Here is a 23025-nt window from a genome sequence, read left to right on the forward strand (position 1 = left end):
TCATTTGCAAGTATTTTCTCCCATTCTGAGGGTTGTCTTTTAATTTTGTTCATGGTTTCCTTTGCTGTGCAAAAGCTTTTAAGTTTAATTAGGTCCCATTTGTTTATTTTTGTTTGTAATTAGGTCCCAGTAACCCTCATGAAAATAAATATTAAAATTCTTTTAAAAACTTTAGCCAAATCTAACAACACACAAAAAAGATTACACATCATGACTAAGTGGAAGTTATCCTAGAAATATCACATGGTCATCTCAAAAATTATTATGAATATGCGGTAATTAAGATAGTGTGGTATTGGTGTAAGAATAGATATATAGATTAGAACAGAATTGAGAGTCCAGAAATAAAATTCTTCCACTTATGGTCAATTGAATGTTTTTTTTTTTTTTTTACACGGGCCTCTCACTGTTGTGGCCTCTCCTGTTGTGGAGCACAGACTCTGGACGTGCAGGCTCAGCGGCCATGGCTCATGGGCCCAGCCACTCCACGGCACGTGGGATCTTCCTGGACCAGGGCACGAACCCGTGTTCCCTGCATCGGCAGGCGGACTCTCAACCACTGCGCCACCAGGGAAGCCCTGGTCAATTGAATTTTGACAAAGGTGCTCAGACAATTCAATGCAGAATGTATAGTCTTTTCAACACATGGTGGTAGAACAATTTGATATCATATGAAGAAGAAGGAGGAGGACGAAGAGGAGAGGAAGAGGAAGAAGAAGAAGAAGAAAAACAGGAGAAAGGAGAAGGAGAAGGACAATAACAACAACAACAGCAATGACCCTTACCTCACACCACACATAAAATTTAACTAAGAATGGATCAGAGACCTAAATGTAAGAGCTGAAACTAAAAATGTCTAGAAAAACACAGGAGAAAAATCTTTATAGCCTTGGGTTAGGCAGAGATTTCTTGGATGTGACAATAAAAACACAGTCCTGGGAATTCCCTGGCGTGGTCCAGTGGTTAGGACTCCACGTTTCCACTGCAGGAGCATGGGTCCCATCCCTGGTCAGAGCCAAAAAAAAAGAAAAAAACAACCCACAGTCCATAACACAAGACATTGATAATTTGGACTTTATCAAAATAAAAAACGTTTACTCTTTGAAAGACACTATTAAAAAATGAAAAGACTAAACACTGTTGCATGTCCAAAAGAAAATGAAAAGACAAGTGATGGACTGGGAAGAAATATTTGCAAGTCATACATCTGATAACAGATTCATATCCAGAATTAAAGAATTCTTACAATTGTATGAAAAGAGAAACAGCCCAATTAAAAAATGACAAAAGATTTGAATATTTGAATAGACATATCATCAGAGAATATATATGAATGGCTAATGAGCACATGAAAAGTTGCTCAACATTATTAGCTATTAGGGAAATGGGAATTAAAACTGTGATACATCATTACTTACATAACTCTCATCATTGCTGGTGGAAATGTAAAATGGTACAGCCTCTTTAGAAAACAGATGGGCAATTTCTTAAGAAGTTAAACAAACTTACCACATGACCCAGCAATCCCACTCTTAGGTATCTACCAAAGAGAAATTACACTTTTACATGAATGCTCATAGTAGCATTACTCGTAATAGCCCCAAACTAGAAACAATCCAAATGTCCATCAAATGTTGAACAAGTAAACACAATGTTGAAAATTCATACAATGGTCTACTGTTCAGCACTAAAAAGGAATAAACTACTGAAACACTTACCAACATGAATGAACCTCAAAAACATTATGCTCAATGACAGAAGCCAGACACTAAAGACTATGTATTGTATAACTAAATTTATATATAATTTCCAAAAAAGACAAATGTAAAGAAAGAGAAAGCAGATCAGTGGTTGCCAGGAGCTGGGAATTATTGGAGTTGATTTACCTTATTGGCAACACTCTTGAGATGGTCTATGAATATCTGCTGCCAAAGTTCTCAGAGCTGCCCTGGTCACGTCCCTTCTTAAGATTTCTTTGTTCTGTTCTTCCTGCAAGTCCATTAAATACCTTAGTCATCTTCTTACATATTTTCTACTTTATTTAGAGTAGCCAAAGCCTGTTCTAAATATGCCCTATTTACAGTCCTTCTCAAGTTTGGCTGTGCGATTATTTCTTCTACTCTATTACTGTCTACACTTTCCTCTCTGTTGATAGCAAGAATAATTTGTTAGTAATTTAAAAAAATTATGCCAATGATAGGGTTCCAGAACTAGCCCACTAGAGACATCATGAACTAATTTGAGAGTTCTGGGTATTGAAAGAAGAGGGTCATGTAGTTTAGCACAGGAAAAGACTAAGAGAGTTTCTACTTTGGGGAGTTCCCTGGTGGCCTAGAGATCCCTCAAGCTGCACAACACAGCCAAAAGAAGGGAATTACCTGGCAGTCCAGTGGTTAGGACTCTGCGCTTCCACTGCTGGGGGCCCTGGTTCTATCCCTGGTTGGGGAACTTAGATCCTGCAAGCCGAGTGGCCAAAAAAAAAAAAGTTTCTGCTTCATTTCTGGAAAAGTTCTATTTCAAAACACCCCACACAATACAGTAAGTCCCCTACGTACAAAACTTCAAGTTGCGAGCTTTCAAAGGTGTGAACATGCGTGCCAGCCCCTGTATGTCAGCTGTTGTACTGTACTACTCTACTTTTCAAGGTACTGTACTGTAAGATTAAAAATGTTTTCTTTATTTTTTGTGTTTGTTTTTTTATGTATGTATTATTTGTGTGAAAAGTATTATAAACCTATTACAGTATAGTACTATATAGCCGATTGTGTTAGTTGAGTACCTAGGCTAACTTTGTTGGACTTATGGACAAATTGGACTTATGAATGTGCTCTCCAAATGGAACTCATTCACATATAGGGGACTTCCTGTACACACACAGAGGCACGCATGCATGCACAGTTCTCACTCCTTTTCTGATTCTTTCTAGTACAACTGATTAACCTTCCTTCCAGTGTGTTCTTGCTATCTTAGGACTACAATCTGCACTCCTCCTTCAAAGACAGGGCTACTTACAGATTCTTCCTTACCTAAAATTACTTCTAAATTATTCTCTACTGTCAAATTTTTTTTAAAATTCCATAGAGTAGGTTTGCTGCAGATCTTGCTTGTTTGGAAAGCAAAACAAGACTGAAAAAAGGCACCAAGACCTATTCTTATAAGTACAGTCCACACTCATCTGCGCCCCTTCCCAACTCAAGCATTCTCTTCCTGTCACTGTACTCTCCAAAGTCACCTCTTGGTTCTAAATCCAATACTGTACATGCATAAAATTTTAATGTATATCTTTCTCTTTTTGTTGTTAATTTACTTGCTAGAGTTTATCATTCTTATTTTTGGTTTCTGGTTTGCTCTTATGGGCCTGTTTTACTTATGAGGAGACCTTTTTTCCTGCACTGCGACTTTGTCACTGCTTGTCTTATTTAGAAGATGTTGGGTCAGTAGGTAGACGAAATCAAGGGGCCTCGTGATGAAGAAGTATCTGCAAATTGGGGCCATGAAAATGATTACAGAGATTGGAGACAGAACATACTAGCATGGAGGCTGGAATTCTAAAATGAATCTCAGAGGGCCAGGGTGGAGCAGTCTGAAATTGGTCAGAGTAGCAGAGCTAGGACATGCCAAGGGGTGGGAAATTTGGCTGAGAGATTCGTAGAGGAATCAGTGGAAGTGACAATGACACTGTGACTTTTGCTTCTATAAACTGGTTCATGTAGCTTTTGTCTCAGTAGTCACATTATATCTACCAATGGGTACATTTTATTCCTGATTTTGTCATCTTTGCAGACTTTGATACTTTTTATCATTCTTTCCTCCCTACTCTTCATTTTTTCCCATTAAAACTTTTCCTCCCTCAAGTTTTGTGACTATCCTCCCTCCTAATTTTCCTCCTGGCTTGGTTTTATTTATTTTTTTATTTTTGGCTGTTTGTTGTATTTGTCCCTTTAATGTTACCCAATGCATTTCTCATGCTACACATGTACCTGGCATAACTGTATCTACTTTGAAGCTTAAGTCACATACTTTATCTTAGTTCTGGACATTTTCCTTAAATTTCATTTCAGGAGCTTGTCCATGATGGATTTCAATATTTTTTGCTCCTTCTTTACAAATTTGCTCTTCGTTCTTGTTTTTGCTCCTAAACTATGGCACTATTACACAGTCCCTCAGGCTAGAAACAAATTCCGCCCTCTGCTTTACCATCAACAGATTACTAAATCTTCTAAGTACTGCTTTACAACCTTCTTAACCAGTGGTGCTCAAATTGGGTTTCTTGGGGGCTTCCCTGGTGGCACAGCGGTTAAGAATCTGCCTGCCAATGCAGGGGACACGGGTTCGAGCCTTGGTCGGGGAAGATCCCACATGCCGCGGAGCAACTAAGCCCGTAAGGCCACAACTAAAGAAAGCCCACGCGCAGCAACGAAGACCCAACGCAGCCATAAATAAATAAATAAATTTATTAATTTTTTAAAAATGGAGTTCTTGGATCACCAGCAGCACCATCACCTGGGAACTTGTTAGAAATTGAAATTTTCAGGCTCCTCCTCCAGATCTACTGGAGCAGAATATCTGGGGATGGAGCCAGCAATCTGTTTTAATGTGCCCTCCAGGTGATTTTGATGCACATGAAAGTCTGAAGACCAGTGCTCTAAACAAGTGGTAGTTAATCCTGGGATCTATGGTTGGACTTGAGGAAGGCCGAAAAACACTTGTAATTGTATCTAAAACCAAGTGTATGTCCATATATATTTTCCCGAAGGGATAGTTTTTATTCCTTTTATTCTTAAATGAGTTCAATGACCCTAAATTTGGGACTGTTTCTTGCTTTCCACTACTACCACCACTTACCCTTCGAACCAGTCCCTTTGCCTCTAGTTTCCACCCTTTTCAATATATCTCCATGTTGCAGTGACAACAATCATTCTAGGAATCTTGACATAGCCACTCTCCTGCTCAAACATCTTCAACAGCTCCCAACAATTTGTCATAAAGTAACCTCTTAGCATGACAAACAGCATCTTTCATCAAGGCTTATTCTTTTGTGTGTATCTCTAGTCATTCTCAGCCTTTGGTCTAGCAATACTAAACTTTGTATATTCTGGACGTCACTTGGGCTCTCATACCTTTCTGCTTTTGTATATTCTTCAAGCTCAGTCTGGAATGCCCTTCACTACTCCTCCCTCCCTCCTTGTCTGGCTAATTCCTATTTGTTCAAGATCCAGTGCAAGCAACATCTCTCCTGGGAAGACTTCCACTGGCACTAAGTTTAAGTGGCCTTCCTATATGCTCCCAATTCTCCCTGTGCTTATCCCTCTGGTAGTAGTTCTAAACATGTTGGTCTTAGGACCCTTTTACTCTTAAAAATTATCAAGCCACCTGGAGGGGTGGGATAGGGAGGGTGGGAGGGAGGGAGACGCAAGAGGGAAGAGATATGGGAACATATGTATATGTATAACTGATTCACTTTGTTATAAAGCAGAAACTAACACACCATTGTAAAGCAATTATACCCCAATAAAGATGTTAAAAAAATTATCAAGGACCCTAAGAGATTTATGGGATATCTATCTATATTTATCAAATTGGAAATTAAATCTGGGACTTCCCTGGTGGTGCAGTGGTTAAGAATCCCCCTGCCTATGCAGGGGACACGAGTTTGAGCCCTGGTCCAGGAAGATCCCACATGCTGCAGAGCAGCTAAGCCTGTGTGCCACAACTACTGAAGCCCGTGCGCCTAGAGCCTGTGCTTTGCAACAAGGAAAGCCACCACAATGAGAAGCCCTTGCACTGCAAGGAAGAGCAGCCCCCGCTCGCTGCAACTAGAGAAAGCCCGTGTGCAGCGACAAAGACTCAACACAATAAATAAATATATCAAAAAAGAAATTAAATCTGTGAACTTTAAGATTTAAAAAACCCATGTAAAAATAATTATAAACCTGTTATGTACTTATATAAATGATGCATTTTTTCAGCCTGCTCCCAATGGCTATGGGGGGTAAATGATGTATTTTTATGATAAAATGATATTTCCCAAAAAAGAATCTTGAGAAGAGTGGTATTGTGTTACATTTTTCAAAGCTCTTTGATGTCTGGCTTAATAGAGGACAGCTGGATTTCCCTATTTGTTTGTGCATTCAATCTGTTGTGATATGTTTTTGTTGAAACATAGGAAGAAAATCTGGTCTCACATAGATAAGGAGCTGGAAAAGGGGAAACTATTTTCATAGTCTTTCTAGATATTTCTAGATATTCTTGTTTGATACTACACCAAACTGGACATGTGATAGTTTCTAAGAGTGCAATTTCAATGTGGACTGAATCTGAAACCATATCAATTAACTTTTTGTATTCTGCTAGATTAAAATCCATGGGTCCATCCACTTTGATGACTCTTTTTGATTCTGTAATAGCATGCATTGATTATTTTGAAAACAGTGGTTCATTGAGTTGTAGAGATTTTCAAATGGTCACTTATTTCAATATATAATGTGAAAAAATACATTTGTTAATATCACTGGCGTTTTTAGCAGAAAAGTCTAAATACTGGAAAGCTGTCAAGCTCAAGGTGGTGGATACAAATTTTAAAAATTTTGGATCTTTGTGTGAAAACTCGAACAATCACACAAGTGCTTTTTCTGGAGATGTTCCTCCTACTTGGGCATGCAGCAGAAGTACTTACCATTTCTTCACACATTAAAAAGAGGTGTATGCTAGGGTGAAGATTTAATAAAATTAATAATTTTTACTCCTTTGTCAAGGACATTCTTAAGTTAAACTAGATTATTTTAAAAATCATAATTTTTGTATGCTATGAGTGCCAGGAGGTGACGAATACAAAATACCAGTAGTGCAGTTTGACACCACTTCCTTGATTCCTGCTAAGGTGCCAGCAGTCACTCACTATTGCTTTTACACCATCAGCGCAATTGTCAACAAAGTGAAAAAGATCAACAGAGTCTTAGTATTATGGAAACGGTTTTGACCTTGCATAATCACTCAAAAGGCTTCGAGGACCCTCCAGGTGCTGTGAATGGCATTTTGGGAACATCTGCCCTAGTTTCCCATACTACTGTTACTTGTCTCTCATTAGGTTGCAAGGTCTATGTGGACCTTCTGTAACTGTCTTTTATGTGCTCTTGTCTAACAGTGTCTGGTATATAACACTCAAATATTAATACCTGCGTAGTGAGCGAATAAATGTTATAAACGACAACCGCATAGCCTTCATCTTAACTGCTTCCTTCCTTAATTCCTTCAAAATTTACAGGTTTTGTAAAATTTCCCAAGTTTTTTCACAATTAGGACGCCGGCCAATTTTTTAAAATAGTCGGGGCGAGGGAGCTGCCTGTATATAATAATGACACGTTATAGTTCGGTCAAGTATTGATCTGCGATGCTCGAGTCATTCCTTCTTCACAGCTCCGCACCAGCAGGCCAGGCCTCTTGGTTCCCCAGTCCTATCTAGTATAAAGACTGGAAAGAGCTGGGTCTCCCATGTTTACAGGAGCACAAGAAACTGATCGAGTGGAGGCCGGGAAAAAACTCGATCAAAACCTTGCTAGGGAGAAGTGCAGCAGGAGAAACAGCCTCAGGTACCCGGGAGCCCCAGGCCGAAGCCCCGCGAGATCCGCCGGGTTGCCGGGGAGACGCTTCCGGCTGGCGCGCGCAGCCCTGGGAGCAGGGGAGTTGTGAAATGGACGGCTAGACCTGCCCGCTGCCGTGAATTCGCTAGCGGGGGCGCGCTCGCGGCCGCGCGTTCTCCGCTTTCCCGGCTTCGTCGCTGACGCGTCGTAGACGTTGGGGAGGCAGGCAGCTACAGCGGGGTCGGGATGAACAGCGCCGGCTTCGGGTTGGGCTTAGGCTTCGGCCTCACCCCTACGGCGGTGATTCAGGTGACGAATCTGTCGTCGGCGGTGACCAGCGAGCAGATGCGGACGCTTTTTTCCTTCCTAGGAGAAATCGAGGAGCTGCGGCTCTACCCCCCGGAGTAAGTGCTCAAGCTCGGCTGGGGGAGGGGCGCGGGCGCCAGAGAGACCTCGGGAACCAAGGCATGGGGGAGAGCGCGGACGGGGGCGCGCGGTGTCAGTCACGTGACCGCCGGGTTTACCTTGGTGCCCATGTTTGATTAGGGCACCGCGGCCCGGGCCCCACGCTCCTGCTTTCCTTGTTAGTCGTATTTAGTGGGTTAACCTCTGCACAGAACCCTTACAGAGGAGTTAGAGAGGTTGCCTTTTTCGTGCTTCCCGGGCTATGGTCGCCGCCGGGTCCTCGAATTCAGTGCTCTTCCTCCCCTTCTTTTTTTTCCCGAACTTAAGATGGCCGCAGGTGGGCCCGCGGTAGTCCTCATGGCAAGCTTCTGATAGCGTTTTTGCAATGGCAAATCGCGGAGACTGCGCCTGATAAACTGTCCAGTTCTTAGTGCTTCAGTGTCGGACCGTTGTTGCTGACGGGGAAGTGTGCAGCTGATGACAGATGGAATTAGGCCTAAATTTGTCCCTAGGCCTGTGTTCACAAATTTAGCATCTTCTTGGTTCATTTAACCGAGCCCATCCATGTTGTTAAAGATCATGTCTGTTCACCCTTTTGGCAACGGATTAAAATTTCCTCCTAGAAGGTCACACCGTCCTAAACCTTTCAGAAAAAGTAATAGTCCGTACAGGATTACTCCTGCTGTATACTTTTAAAAGTCCAGATCTGGACTGGCATTCACAGTTCTCAGACACTTCCCAAGTAGTGTATTTTGAAGTAATATTTCCCTTGTACAGTACTATGTACTCACAGAATTTGTAAGGGGTTTGAAGGTTGTTTACTTTCTTACAGGCATAAACTTTTTAAAGCTAGAGCTTAGAATATGAAAATTCTCAGTATTTTGTTCATTTTGTCAAAGTCCTTTGAAGGAAGGGATAGTAGTTCCCCAGGATTTTTCTCCTTTTTAAAAAAATTTCTATTTGACTTTTTGGTTTGTTTCATAGTGATGCATGTAGACCTATTTTTTTCGGTTTTCTCTCTGTAAGTATATTGCATTGTTACGGCATAGATATTGATAAAAGTTGGTGTTTGGATTTTTAAATTTTAAGTTTTTCTTCCCATTTTTGTTTTGAAATATTTCATGTATACAGAAAAGCTAAAGAATAACTCCCATGTTCCCTTCATCTGCATTTATAGTTTGCCACAGTTGATTTCTGTCTTTGTGTCTCCCCCTCCATCTCCCCACCTACACACACAGACACCCCTACAACCCTCCCCTCTCCCATGCTTTTAAAAGTAGTTGCAGACACCACTATTCATTCCTCAACACTTAAATGTGAATCTCTTAAGAAGTATATTCTCCTGCATTACCACAATGCTATTAACACATCCAAGAAGTTTAACATTGATTAAAATATAACATCTGAATTTCTTCAGTTATACTGATAACGCCTTTTTTCCATTTTCTTTTTCTGATCTAGAATATAATCAGATCACTCAATGCATTTGGTTATCTCTAATCTAGGACAGCCACCCCTCCACCCTCCCAGTCGCCTTTTATTTTTTTCCCCAGTCACCTTTTTAAAAGTTTTTCATGACATTAATATTTTGTCTTGTAGTTTGTGTTGTAGAATGACTTACCTGGGTTTATATAAATTGGTTCTACATGAATAGATTCGGTAATACAGTTTTGTCAAAGATGCTTCATAAGGGCATGCACAGGTATTTTTACTGACTAGCCTTCTCATGTATAGCTTTGAATATCTTATAACTTTGAAAGTGCTTTCAGCTATCTCTTCATTTAAGCGCTCAGAACATTTCTTAATAATTGAGAACTGTTTGGAGGAGTGCTGTATTCTGAAAGAATTGGAATCAAATAGTAAAATATTTTGTACATGATTGTAAACTAACCTTGCTTTCAAAGTTGTGATAATAAGGTGTCTCATGGGCAGAAGAAATATATCACAGAATATTCTTCATTGCCAACGTAACACCACTTACATAGTTGAAAAGTGCACTTGGGTGGCAATATGCTGCCAGTTATCATCTGACATTTAGTAATGGGCTGTTTTTTGAAATCAAGTATTAGTTGCTTGGAGTTTAGAAGTCAGAGAATAAAAAAGCTCGTCACTTAAACAGTGCATTAATATAGAATTATTGTGTCACAAACTGTAATACATTTTGCAAAATTGTAACATAAATATAACACATATAGGCCAGGCAAAATCCTTGACCAGTTTTTCTTAAAGGCAGTCAGTCCCTATTCCTGTTTTTCACAAGTATTTACATGCTTTTCTAATGGCATGTTTTCTGCTTGCTCTGTAATGAAGTTGTCATAACCTGGTCCCTCTGTTAAAGATGTGTTTGCAGATTTGGGCCGAAATGCATAAAAATGCAATAGTAGTAGTTGTATTGAAGACAGATGATTCTATTTTGCAGTGTTGTGGAAACAGTATTTTATGATTAATCTTTGGAAGCTGAGTAGAAATTCATTTGTTTTAAATTTGGAATGATATTTCTTTAATAGAATGTGAGAATAGTTTCTCATTAACATTTTAAGAATTTGGTTGCTAATATGAAAATTCAGATTTTTAAATTTAATTTTTTTTTGGCATGAGGCCATGATTCAGTTTCTTTTTAAACATTAAGAATTGGTGTAAACATTCACTGTAAATATTAAAAATTCTTATTAGTGCTACCAGATGATAAATATCCAGAATTTCTGTTTTAACTTTTTACTCAGTAAGGGAATCTCATACGTCATGAAAACCTTTTTACAATGGTAAGAAATCTTTGTTGTTTTTTCAGTAAGCTTTTCATGGAGGTATAAGGAGCAGAAAAGTGCAGGGATAAGTGTATACAGCTTGTTGAATTTTCACAAAGTGAACACATCCAGCACCCGGATAGGATTCTCTGTGCCCTAGGAGTTCTCATCTCCCCCCTCAAGTGCATAATACCCCTAGGGTAATCCTGGCCTGATTTCTAACATCAACACTTGTGGGGTTTTTTTGTTTTTTGTTTTTTTGCTTGCTGGTTTTCTTCACTTCTCTGGTCTTTAAAAGTACTAATAAGGTAAAAGCTGTCAACTAGCTAAAATTAATATAACCAATATAGTCAAATCAGGAGAAATAGAGAAAAAGGTACACTGCCAGTGATCCTACCACCCTATCAAAACCTCTCTCCAGTCCTTTTTACATGCATTTATTTTAATATAGTGTAATCAAAGGATTTATACACCGTTACTGTAAACTTTTTTCACTCAGCCTGTGGTAAGCATTTTTCATATTGTTGTGTTTTATTTATTGTAATATTTAAAGGCTGATGTCTCAAGTGTGTATGTGTGTTTGAAATTCTGTCATTGAATTTTAGCTAGAAATATTTGAAAAATGTGTATTTTTGATTGTCCACAGTGATTGGAGGGCCTCTGGCATTTAGTGGTAAGTGTCAATAATTCATAAGGAAGTCTTACAGAAAGGAGAATTGTGGCATCCAGACAATCACTGGAGCCCTACTGAGAAACCCTGTTATACATTGTGTCAGTTAATATTTCCATACATAAAGCTATATACTTTGTCCATGTTTTGCATTGTATCTTTTTTTGGTAGATCCTCAAGGGATGTATATTAATATAATAAAGTATTGGACATAGTATTACCACATTGATTTTTTTAAAAGATTGTACAGTGCCATCACCATGTTTAGTGAAAAATAAGGTAACCAGTTAGGGTCTAAGAAATTTAACTGGTGCTCAAAAAGTTGGTTCTGTGATTTCTCCATTAAACTCCCAGTGAGAAATTCTGATTTGTTTGAAAAGTGATTGTAGAAGGTTTTATATTTAAAGAAATAAAATAAAACTTGAAAACTTGATTCAACAAATGGGGTAAAGTAAAATGTGCTGTGTTTGAGTACTGTTACTTTCTTTAGAGGCATACATTTAGACCAAATGGAATATGTAACCCCTTTTAAAAATTAAGAGTGTAGGTCAGAGTTAAATTTGAAAATGATAATCCTACTTAATTTTTTAAAAAGTAAATGTTATTTAATAGCCTAGATATACTAGAGAGGAAGCTCTAAATATAAGATTTGGTAATATACTGATTTATAAATCTGTAAATACACATTTGTTTGCTGAGATATCTATATTTAGGCTTGCCACTGTATTATTTTAGCCTATAATATTCAAAATAAAAGTGTTACTGCCTCTCCTGAAAAGCTCATATGTTTACATTTTTTATAAAGTAAATACTGTGTTGCTTTTACTCTCTATTTTAAGGAAGGTAATTGGAGATGAAGATGAAAAAAATTGCTTATAGCACTAGGATCCATGCTCTTACTATAATGCTGTTCAGAACAGATCAGCATCTTTTAACCAGTTTTTGGGCTTCTCAACTCTAAGTAGTGTGTGGTTTACCAACCAGGCTCACATTTCTTATTCCTGTGGATGTTTTAAATTTGAAATGATGTGGTTTTCAAGTAGGGATATTTGGAAATGTTTGTAGTTTTCAACAGTGATGATTTAGGTTTCCATCCTTTCACAAAAGGATCTGTCAATTTAGGAAATACAGTTCCAGTGGTGGCTTGTCAGGTTCTTCAAGTGCTAAAAGAGAGTATTCTTGTTGAAATCGCTAGGGCTTTAGTTGTAATCATAGATTTTTTTTGGTTGCAAAGGACAGAAACAGTGTTACCTAATCTAGCTCAAGAAGAGACATTATTAAAAGAAAGAGATTTCCCTGAGTAGAAGAATAAAGACTAGGCCTCGTGGGAGCTGGGACTGGGAACCAGAAGGGTATCAACATTCAAGGCGACTATCTGCCTCTTCCTGTCAGGCTTTATTGTCAGCTCAGTTTGTTTCTGTGTATGTGCTCAATTTCTTTTCAGACGTATTCTGTACTCATGTGGCATCTGGCCCAAGCCCTTACTCTAAGTGACTTTCAAGTTCATTTGGTCAGGCCACCCAAATTACAGGTTTCGCGTTAGCCAGTGAAATAAGCCCTTGTGTCATGTAGCTGATCAGTTGTGTCTGAAAGCTTGAAAGATCTGTTGAGGGTTTCACATAAGGTAACTGTGCTGAAAGTATATAGGATGTATTGGTAGCACATATAGGAGGGGGTACCTAGTCACTTTGATATTTTAAAATGGCTTTCCAGGAGACTTCGAAACTTGAGCCTTGAAGAAAAGTGGAATTACTGTTCAAAAAGGCAGTAAGAGAGCACATCATAGCCAAATGAAACAACATGTTCAAAGATGGCCCAGATGGTTCAGGATGTGTTCTGGGAACCACAAGTATTTTTATGCCTGGATTTTTTAAATGATGAAGCAAGAAAAGAAGGGTGTCTGAGGAAATTTAAGCAGTTGCATGACATGAAGAGATTTAGGGTTTAGAAAGATTACTCTAACAGCTTTTGTGGAAGATTTTTAATAAGGAGGAGTTGAGATTGGATGCAGTGTGATTAGTTAGGAGCCATTGTAGTAATCCAGGTGAGAAATGATAAGGGCCTGAATGAAGGCATTGATACTGAGAGTGTTGAAAGAAATTAATGTGACAACTATTTGGGAGGCAGTCTTCAGAGGATTTAAAGACCAACAGGATGAAAAAGAAGGAAGGGTCACGGATGGAAACAACCCACAAATCTCAGTAGTTTGATAAAAACAAGATTATTTCTTATACTAAACTGGTGGGGTTGGGGACTCGACTTGTTGTAGTCACTCATTCTGGGATGAAGCTGATATATCAGCCACCCATCTCTTTGATGTTGCTGGTCACTGTGGCAGAGAAAAAGAACAGAGCAGTGGCCCTTAAGGCTACTGAATAGGAACACATGTCAATTATGTTCACATTTAATTGGCCAAAGCAAATTGCACGGCCACACCTAACTTCAAGGAAAAAAGAAATAGAATTTTATTACGTAGCCAGAAGGAGATTTGGAAATATTTGGTGAACAGTACTAATGATGGTCACATTAACGACTTCCGGATTTCTGACTTAGATAATGTGGTAGTATCTTTAACTGAGATATGAAATTAGGACAAAGGGCAGGATTGGTGCAAAAGGAGGGTAATGAATTTAAGAATAAGTTCAAGGGTGGGTCCTGTGACTGACAGATCACCGTGCAGTATGCCAGCAGGCACTTGGGTCTGGGAATCTAGAGCTCTGGAGAGGCCTAAATTGGTGACTTGGTAATGTATAGGTGAGTTAAGTCTGGATGCAGATCTGTTTACCTCATGGCAAGTACAAGAGCTTGACTTACATATTGAGTAGGGGGAGGTTGTTGGAGAGGACTGGCTTGAAGCCTGAATCAGATGGCCTTAGGTAGGAAAGAATTGAGTTGGGTTGGGTGAGAAAGAGGTAGAGTTTTACTTTTATTTTTGCTAGCCTGATTAGTTATGTTAATAATGTATATAGTTTAAAGTTCTAAATGCAAATATATTTTATTATCTTAGTGTTTGGTTAATATCATAAGTATATTTAGCCGTTAGCAAGCTGGATTTGTTGCTGTATGTAATTTTTTAATTAAAAAAATGAATATTTATGGATTACAAATTAAGTAGTACATTAAAGTGGCTTTAAAATTCTTGATTAATTGAATAATTAAGGTTGCATGAGATTTGGAATTAGATGATTAGACATTAAATCTCATCTTTGCCATTTACTAGGTCTAGGATTATGGTGAACTTCCTTGACCTGTTTTGTAAACTAAAGTAAATTATTGTTGCTGCACAGTGCATATTTAGTACTTTTCAAGTGATCTTTTTTTAGTGTGAAAAACTTAATATTTTAAAGGATTGTACATTTATGTTAAACATTAGCTGTATATTTAGTGTCTTTTTTTATTTGCTAAAGACAATTACAGACTTTAATTGAACATAATTATGGGCAGGTTGACAAAATGATCCTTTATGAGGATAGTGTATTTTGGAATCTAACATGATGGATTCATATTGTGGAAAAATTGCTTTCATCTGTGCTGTGTCTGGCTTCTTTTTCCTATAGTCCTGCCTAGATTAAATCTAGTAGGATTTATAAGAGTCTTTGCTCTTTTGCATATGAAATATGTAAAATTTTGTTTGTAGAAGTTTTTGTCTGGAAAATCACAATGCTGCCTAGCCTGATGTAGGCCAGTATATGCAAAAGACCTTAATTTTAATTCCAGGTTATCTGATTGTTTCTAAGACTGTTGTGAAGTTTTTAGTGATTTAAATGCCAGGAATCACATTAGGGAGGGTTGGAAGTAGTTAGAAAATTTGAAGTCTTGAGGATTGGGGCTTTTTTATGAAACGAGATTTTGCCTATTGATGATGATGCACTGATTGGACATCCTTGGGTTAAGTTAGCTGTTTTCACATTTCACTCAGATTAAGAAGGCATTAATTTAAATTTCAGGTTTTTAACAAATAAGGCTATAGGCCTGCCTAGATGTGCCTTCAGTCATTGCAGCAAATCACCATTAAAAGACTAAGTTCTGCTATTTCATGTCTTACTGATCCTTAGCAACAAAAATTCCTGTCTTGATTGTAAGATTATGTAAAGATATAAGTAAGAAATTTTAAATGAAAACCAACCAAATGTTAATTAGTTCAATTGTTTTTCTTTTTATCTTGCAGCAACGCACCTCTTGCTTTTTCTTCCAAAGTATGTTATGTTAAGTTTCGTGATCCATCAAGTGTTGGCGTGGCCCAGCATCTAACTAACACGGTTTTTATTGACAGAGCTCTGATAGTTGTTCCTTGTGCAGAAGGTTAGTATCTCACATGTTTTTTTCAGTTATTTTAATCTCTGTCCTGTCTGTTACTACCATTGGCTTTCCTAGAAATTGGCAAGTAGATATGGTGTGTGTGTGTGTAAGAATGAAATTTGGAGGTGGAAAGGATTTCACGTAATAATAAAATATATTAAAATGGTTAATTTATTACTTATGTATATTTGAGATTTTATAGCTAAACATTTAAAAATTTATAAATTACTTGGCTTCTTTGGTTTGCTTTGACTTTCTGTATTCAGTTTGCAAGTTGTAAAGAAAGGTTTTTGAAATTAAAATATTAAGTTGGTAGAGGACATTATTTAAAATGTGTAAATAAGTAAGCATTTGCCCCTGTGTATACCTATTAAAGATATTGCATAAATAAAAACAGTGTACACATTTCACACAAATGGGGGTTAGGTAGTAATTATGTTTAAGAACAATATTCATAATTTAAGCTTTAAAGTATCTTCTTAAGGTAATTTACCTTAATTGTTACTGAGACCATTATTTTACATTCAGTGTAATTTGCTGTGCAACTAGAATTTACTTTTAATTTTGCTGGCTTTTTTTTGCGGGGGAGGGAGGGGTGGTGGTGGTGGTGATTAATTGAAGAAAAATCATGGAAAGCAATTTTCCAAAGCCTCCATCGAGGAAATAGTTGTTGAAGGTGGAAACAAGGCCAAAGGCCTTATAGTAATTCGTTAAATTTTATGACATAACCTGCTTTAAGAGCTAATTATTATCAATGCCTATTTTTTTAGTAACTTCTATTTGCAGAGCCATTCACATTCATTATACTAGGCTGTGCTGAATTTGACAGTTCTGGTGTGTAATTAACTTTTATTCAGAGCACTGACTATGACATGTGTACATGGATTTTAGAATTGGGTTATTATAATTTAAATGTCTTTAAAATATATTTTCACTGGTGGCTGGTGGTAACTGTTTTACAACATAAAAATTTTACCTGAAACAATTTAAGGAGCTTTCATATGTCACGTTTTAAAACTTTTTTTAGAAACCAGGCTCACATTAAAATACTGTATAATAAACAGTTTGCTGCATTTTCAAGGTTTTATGCATATTTCAGAATGCCTGTTCTGGGATGTCAGAAACATTAGTCAGATACAGTGAGTATGACTCTGATATTTTTGATGTCCCAGAATAGGACATTCTGGATTTTTTCAGATAAATTTGAAAGTATTTTTCCCATGTCTAGGGGTTAGAGAGGGGTAGGGAGAATAAAATAAATAATAGCGAATATAGTAGAATAAATAAAAAATGAATTAAAGTTAATTATTTGCTAAATCTATCTTTATCTACTAATCTTTAAGGGGACAATGACCCCAAAATTGGAGAACAAGGTGAGAAAAGAGCTGGTAATGATTTAGTTCTGTATACCAAGTTCATACCAATTTCATACCACGTAAACTACATGGGAAAAAATAAATCAGGTAGAAGTTTTACTAAATGGGAGTGTTAATTGTATCAAAAAATTATGCCACCAGCAGCACAGTATCTTCTGTGATTTTAGCTTATTATTGAACTGGAAGGAAAAATTTTGTTAGTGTTGCTCTGTTGGAACCTTGCTATATTCCCATAAAATTTTTCATATATTGAGAAGTGACCATGGTTTGTCATAAATGTTCAAGATTATGGGCATGTAGAGGTTCCTTTTTGTTTGTTTGTTTTACTTGATAGAAATAAATAAATGCACATTTATTAAAATGGCTTTTGAATATTTTTAGTATTAACAAACAGACAAAATTTTGCTATTTTTGAACGTGAAAATTCAAGCATATTTTTATTCCAGTTTAAAGTATTTTAGAACACTAACCTATAAAATAATTTGTATTGGAAAAACATTCAGATACACATTTTTCATTAAATACAATAAAAATGAATTTATAGAACCTGAAGAATGTCACAGTGAGCTGTTAAAAGATCTGATTATGCACTGCAAGCAAAGTAATAATGTATTGTTGTGTTAAAAAAGATAGCAAAGTGAGTTTGAAATAAATCAAAGGAAAGAGTTCCAGTGGAGTAAGTTCTGTAAGAGGAGATGTGCTGTAAGCAGTCTTCTGTTTACTTCACTGATTGTATTCTTTCCTTGATGTTATAGAAACAGCATTATGAAAGAAGTGAGAAAACCATAGAAAAAAATTGTAAGAAGTTTTTTTCAGTTTCTTTCAATTTGCTGTTTTTTTTAATGCAGACAGTAGTACTGTGAGATCCTAAGCCGTTTAAGTAATGTTTGATGTGTAATAGTTTCGTACATATTAAGCATTAGCTATTGTTAATAAAACATGCCACTTCAAAATAAAATATACTTTCATTATACTCGTCCAAATATGACCTCTTTTTGTTGTTACGTGCATCTCAGATTTCTTTTTATAAATGTTAACACTTAGAAAAAGATAAGGTCAAACATAATAAGGGTGTCAGCCTAATCATCAGTCATAAGTTTATGTCCACATTTTCTGGTAGATGGATTTTGACTATTAATTTGGTTTTGTATGTTTTCTCTATGTGATATTTGTGCATTATTAGATGACTAGACTGGCCAAGGCAGACCTGTTACACTTGCCTGAGTTAGGCATTGTTTGCCATGCCACTAAACCTGCCGTCAAGTGAAACCTTCATTGGGGAAATGAGATCGGAGTCTGAACCGCAGAAGATGGACGCCCTGTCTCTGTTTTTTATTGTTTTACTTTAATTTCATTTCTTTTTCTTTATTTTGTCCCTTTTTTTTTGTTTTTGTTTTTGTTTTGTTAAATCTCTTTCACTTTAACTTGTGAGCTGGTTTTCCAGTTCTTTGTAAATGGTATTCCATTAAGGGTTCATAACATTGCATTGCAAATTATATTGGGAGATGATTAGTAGAGCTCATCCTTAACATAAAAGAAATTTTCACAGTAAATTAGGATATGGTTTCGTGAAGCTCAATGCTAGTCTTAATTGGTGTTTATAAACTGATCAGGTACATTTTGTTCCCAAAACACTAAAACACTGATGAGATTCTTAGGAACACGTTTTGATCTCAGTGTAACATTTTTGCAGTTTTCTCCCAAGTCTGCATCTCTCATAAAGACCAACTGATAGCTTCTAATTTTCGTCCTCCTCCCTTAGAATTGTAGGCATACAAAATCATCAAGGAAAATAAGTAAATTTCTTATAACATTCTGGGGGTAGAGGACAAGAGGAGACTTCACTTTTATGATATTTATTATAGAAAATAGCATTTCTTTGATTTGAAAACACTTTTAATTGCCTACGTGGGGAATGGATATTTGAGAAACTGTTGAATACTTACACTTGTGTGTGTATTTTTTTGCTTGAATTTTTTTGTTGAAAAATGTTCAGAGATTACTAGTTTCTAAATGGATTCTGAGATTAGGATGAGTGAGAGACATTGTTTTTTCTCTCAGTTGTCTTTGATGAGTACAGTTTGGGAAAAATGCTAAATGCTTATTTGTTTTATACTTTTATACACTCTGATAGTATTTGGAGGGTATATTTGGTAGAATTTTATCCTGAAAATTAAGCAATGGAACTTTTTTCTTAAAGTATCTTTAATGGTAATTAGAAAAGTAAAAAATATTGTGCTTTTAGTTAGACTTAATACTTATAATAGTTTATTATACTGTGAGAGACAGTGAGAGGCAGACAACCTCCTGATACTATTTTTAAGCCAACACTGAATGACTTTATTATGTTAAGTAATCAACTTTTGGCCTGTATTGAATACCCGTTTTGTTTGTGTGGTCTTTCATGTGGATAGTTTTGCTTATTTAATGGACAGGTAATATTAAATTGGGGACATTACTAGATTGGAACTCTTTATTTGTTTTTTAGGTGCATAAATTAGGGTAGTGAAGCATAGGGTTTGTACCTTAGGACCTCAGTTGACTTATCAAGATGTGTACAGGTTTTACAAATATTAAAAAAGTAATACTTATTTTTAACAGATAAAGCAGGTCTGATAGTGATGTAAATAGTATATGTGAGTATACAGATAAATGTCTTAATGCTAATAACTAATAAATACAAAATAAATCACTGTTATTTGATGTCTTCAGTAAGGCCTTCCTGCCTTTTAATCTTAATGCATGTTAAAATCAGTGCTTATGCAGAATTTACTGAAATAATAAAATGACTTTGTTTTAGAAATTAGTAAATTAAGGTAATATAGCCTTAGATGTTGCAAAGCTTAGAAATAAGTAGGCATTTGCTAAAGCTAATAAAATGTTATTTCTGTATTTCTATAAATAAGGTGTAACCACTACTTAAAGCAAGTTTTAAAATTCGTCTTGAATTCCATCCATGTTTAGAAATATATTCAGATAATTTTTTTAGAGATTTATCCCTGCACATGTGGTTGTGTTAAGTCGAATTTTTACCACTGAAACCCCACATGGTGCTTTTTTGAAAATTTACTCCATATGCTATTTTCAATTTGGCGTGACTTTGTACTTTAAATTACTTTTGAAGAATTCATAATGGAAACGTGTAGCCAAATACCACATAATTATGAGTAGTTCTGAAATTGCTATATGTAGTCAACTTTTTAGAAATTTTCTTTTTGGGAAGGTTGAGAGAAAGGACCAGAAAAAATGTGTGAAAGTCCCAGCCCTTATCAAAATTAATTGATTAGAATTCAGTAATTAAATGTGGCAAATTGATAGACTTAGTTCAGAGTAAATTTCCTTTTTTTTAGTCGTAGGGATTTCTTTTTCTTAGTGTCTAGGGTTATTTTAATGCTATTGTTGTTGTTATTATTAGGCACTTAGGACGCTTATAAGCAAGACATTTAGGCATTAACCACCCCTCTTCAGATAAGTATACATAAATTGGTTCTAAAAGTCAGTAATATAAGAAGTTTCCTGAGACTAGGGAACTTTTTTTTGTTAGTCATTTTCAAAAATGTTAGCAGTTTCCCAAGGCATATTCTTTGGAACTGGATTCTTTTAGTCATCTCTGTCATTGTTGGTGAGATGCCTTATTAACTGAATGGGTGTAGGCTTCCTTTCCAATTGAAGCTGATTACATGTGGTAGGCTTTTGGTTTTTTCTGTCTACTTGAAATTAAATGGGATCTTTTGGAAGGTTATCAAAATTGTTTGCATCACAAGTAGGTAGTTTCAATTAACAGGATAGGGACACTCAGGAACAGATTTCAATTCGCACATATTTGTTTTTTTCTTTTTCTTTTTTTTGACTAATTTGGTTATTTGCCATTTCTGGGGATTAAACTTTAAAAAATGTTCTTCTTTTCTGTATCTGATGTTCTGTGTGCTATTAGTGATGCAGCCAACACGAACGGTTGTCATGTGTAACACAACTTTCGATCACCGCGAAAACACCGTCCTGGGAAAGCGTCCATGCTTGATATCGTTTGGTTCATGAACATTAAGTTTCCAGTACAGGTGACCCATAGCTCAAAGTGTTAAATAATTGTCTACATTATTCAATTTTTAAAATAATATTCCATTAATGAGATTGTTAGTCTTTGAAGTTTTGCTCACTTTTATTTTTCCTAGTAGAGCAGGGTAAAAGGAAAGACTTAAGTTCTTATTTATTTCTTTATACGGATCTGATAGATAGATTCATTTATTATTATTATTTTTTAAGTGCAAGGGTAATTGTAAAATCATAGTATAAAGTTTGTGTGGTGTTTCTGCTTTCTTTAATGTTTGGAACTTGCCTCTGCAGGTAAAATCCCAGAGGAAGCCAAAGCTCTCTCTCTATTGGCTCCTGCTCCAACCATGACAAGTCTGATGCCTGGTGCAGGCTTGCTTCCCATACCGACTCCAAATCCCTTAACTACAGTAAGTATGATACACCCTCTTCTAAAGGGAGTGATCATTTAACTGTGTAATTGGTTGAATAAAGAGCTTAGAAAGTTTCTTTTTTTTTTTAAGAGCTTAGAAAGCTATTTCTATTTTAAGTATTTGTGTTTTTAAATGGAGAGAATTCGAAATATCTGCGTAATATTTTCCCCATGTAACTGACTTGAACTGCCTTTTGGAATTGCTTATGAAGTAATTGGGGATTCATTTAAATTTGAGAATTGAAATATAGTATTCGTTAGAAAATCAGTTATTGAAATTCAGCATTTTAGATAGCATAGGGAATTGGAGAATCTAGGTAACTATATTTCCCAGTTCAGGAGGACTAAATCCATTTGAAAAATTTGAAATGATTTACACCGTTGGTAATGGGAAAAATATCTCAGAGAAGCATTTGTCTGATACTGAGAAAATGTAACATGGTAAAAACATGGCAAAAATATTTTTCATTAGCAGAATTAAATAGTAATTTAATGCCTCATTTGTGATTTCCAAGTGGTGTCAAAAAAAGATTTGCTGTTACTGGGTTCTTGGTTTATATAAAAGATTCTGGTCATTTATTTTAAATAAGAGTCATTTTTCTTCAAAAATAAATCCAAGACAAATACAGAACTCACATTAATTGAAAGCTGTGTTTTACTTTTTGGTACTGGGTTCTTAGGGAGTGAACCAGTAAACTTTATGATTATAGTTTATCCAAGTTATAAAAGTGCTTTTTGAAACTTGGAAGTACAAAATTTTAGGATTTTCACATGGCACTATTCTGCTGGAGACCTGTATTGTGATCCATGGGAGGAAAATACCTTTTATTTTTTATTTTATTTTAATATCTTTATTGGAGTATAATTGCTTTACAATGTGTTAGTTTCTGCCATATAACAAAGTTGTGTTAGTTTCTGCTGAATCAGCTATACGTATACATATATCCCCATATCCCCTCCCGCGTCTCCCTCCCACCTTCCCTATCCTACCCCTCTAGGTGGTCACAAAGCACCGAGCTGATCTCCCTGTGCTATGCGTCTGCTTCCCACTAGCTGTCTGTTTTACATTTGGTAGTGTATATATGTCAGTGCCACTCTCTCACTTCGTCCTAGCTTACCCTTCCCCCTCTCCGTGTCCTCTATTATCTACGTATGCTTTATTCTGTCCTGCCCCTAGGTTCTACAGAACCTTTTTTTTTTTTTTTTTTTAGATTCCCTATATATGTGTAAGCATATGGTATTTGTTTTTCGGTTTCTGATTTACTTCACTCTGTATGACAGACTCTAGGTCCATCCACCTCACTACAAATAACTCAATTTTGTTGCTTTTTTTTTTTTTTTTTTTGCGGTACGGGCCTCTCACTGTTGAGGCCTCTCCCATTGCGGAGCACAGGCTCCGGACGCGCAGGCTCAGCGGCCATGGCTCACGGGCCTAGCTGCTCCGTGGCATGTGGGATCTTCCCAGACCAGGGCATGAACCCATGTCCCC

The 23025-nt window shown here is 36.5% G+C and overlaps 1 protein-coding gene across 7 annotated transcripts in view; it reads left to right on the top strand.

The window, feature by feature from the left end:
* Positions 1-7713: 7713 nt before the first annotated feature.
* Positions 7714-23025, top strand: part of SREK1 (splicing regulatory glutamic acid and lysine rich protein 1) — a 53350-nt gene continuing 38038 nt past the window's right edge. Inside the window, exons 1-3 of one of the 7 annotated variants that reach the window (XR_009539489.1) lie at positions 7714-7984; positions 15568-15701; positions 21419-21534. Coding sequence is in view for 6 of the 7 variants with exons in the window: in XM_060143035.1 (XP_059999018.1) it covers positions 7827-7984; positions 15568-15701; positions 21419-21534 (408 nt within the window). In the remaining variant the exon portion in view is untranslated. Of the gene's footprint in view, positions 7985-15567; positions 15702-18432; positions 19711-19945; positions 21133-21418; positions 21535-23025 lie in introns of those variants that run through there. The other 6 variants (XM_060143035.1, XM_060143034.1, XM_060143036.1 and 3 more) reach the window with 6 other exon arrangements.

This window comes from Lagenorhynchus albirostris, chromosome 3 (genome assembly GCF_949774975.1).
Source record: "Lagenorhynchus albirostris chromosome 3, mLagAlb1.1, whole genome shotgun sequence".
Lineage (NCBI taxonomy): Eukaryota > Metazoa > Chordata > Mammalia > Artiodactyla > Delphinidae > Lagenorhynchus > Lagenorhynchus albirostris.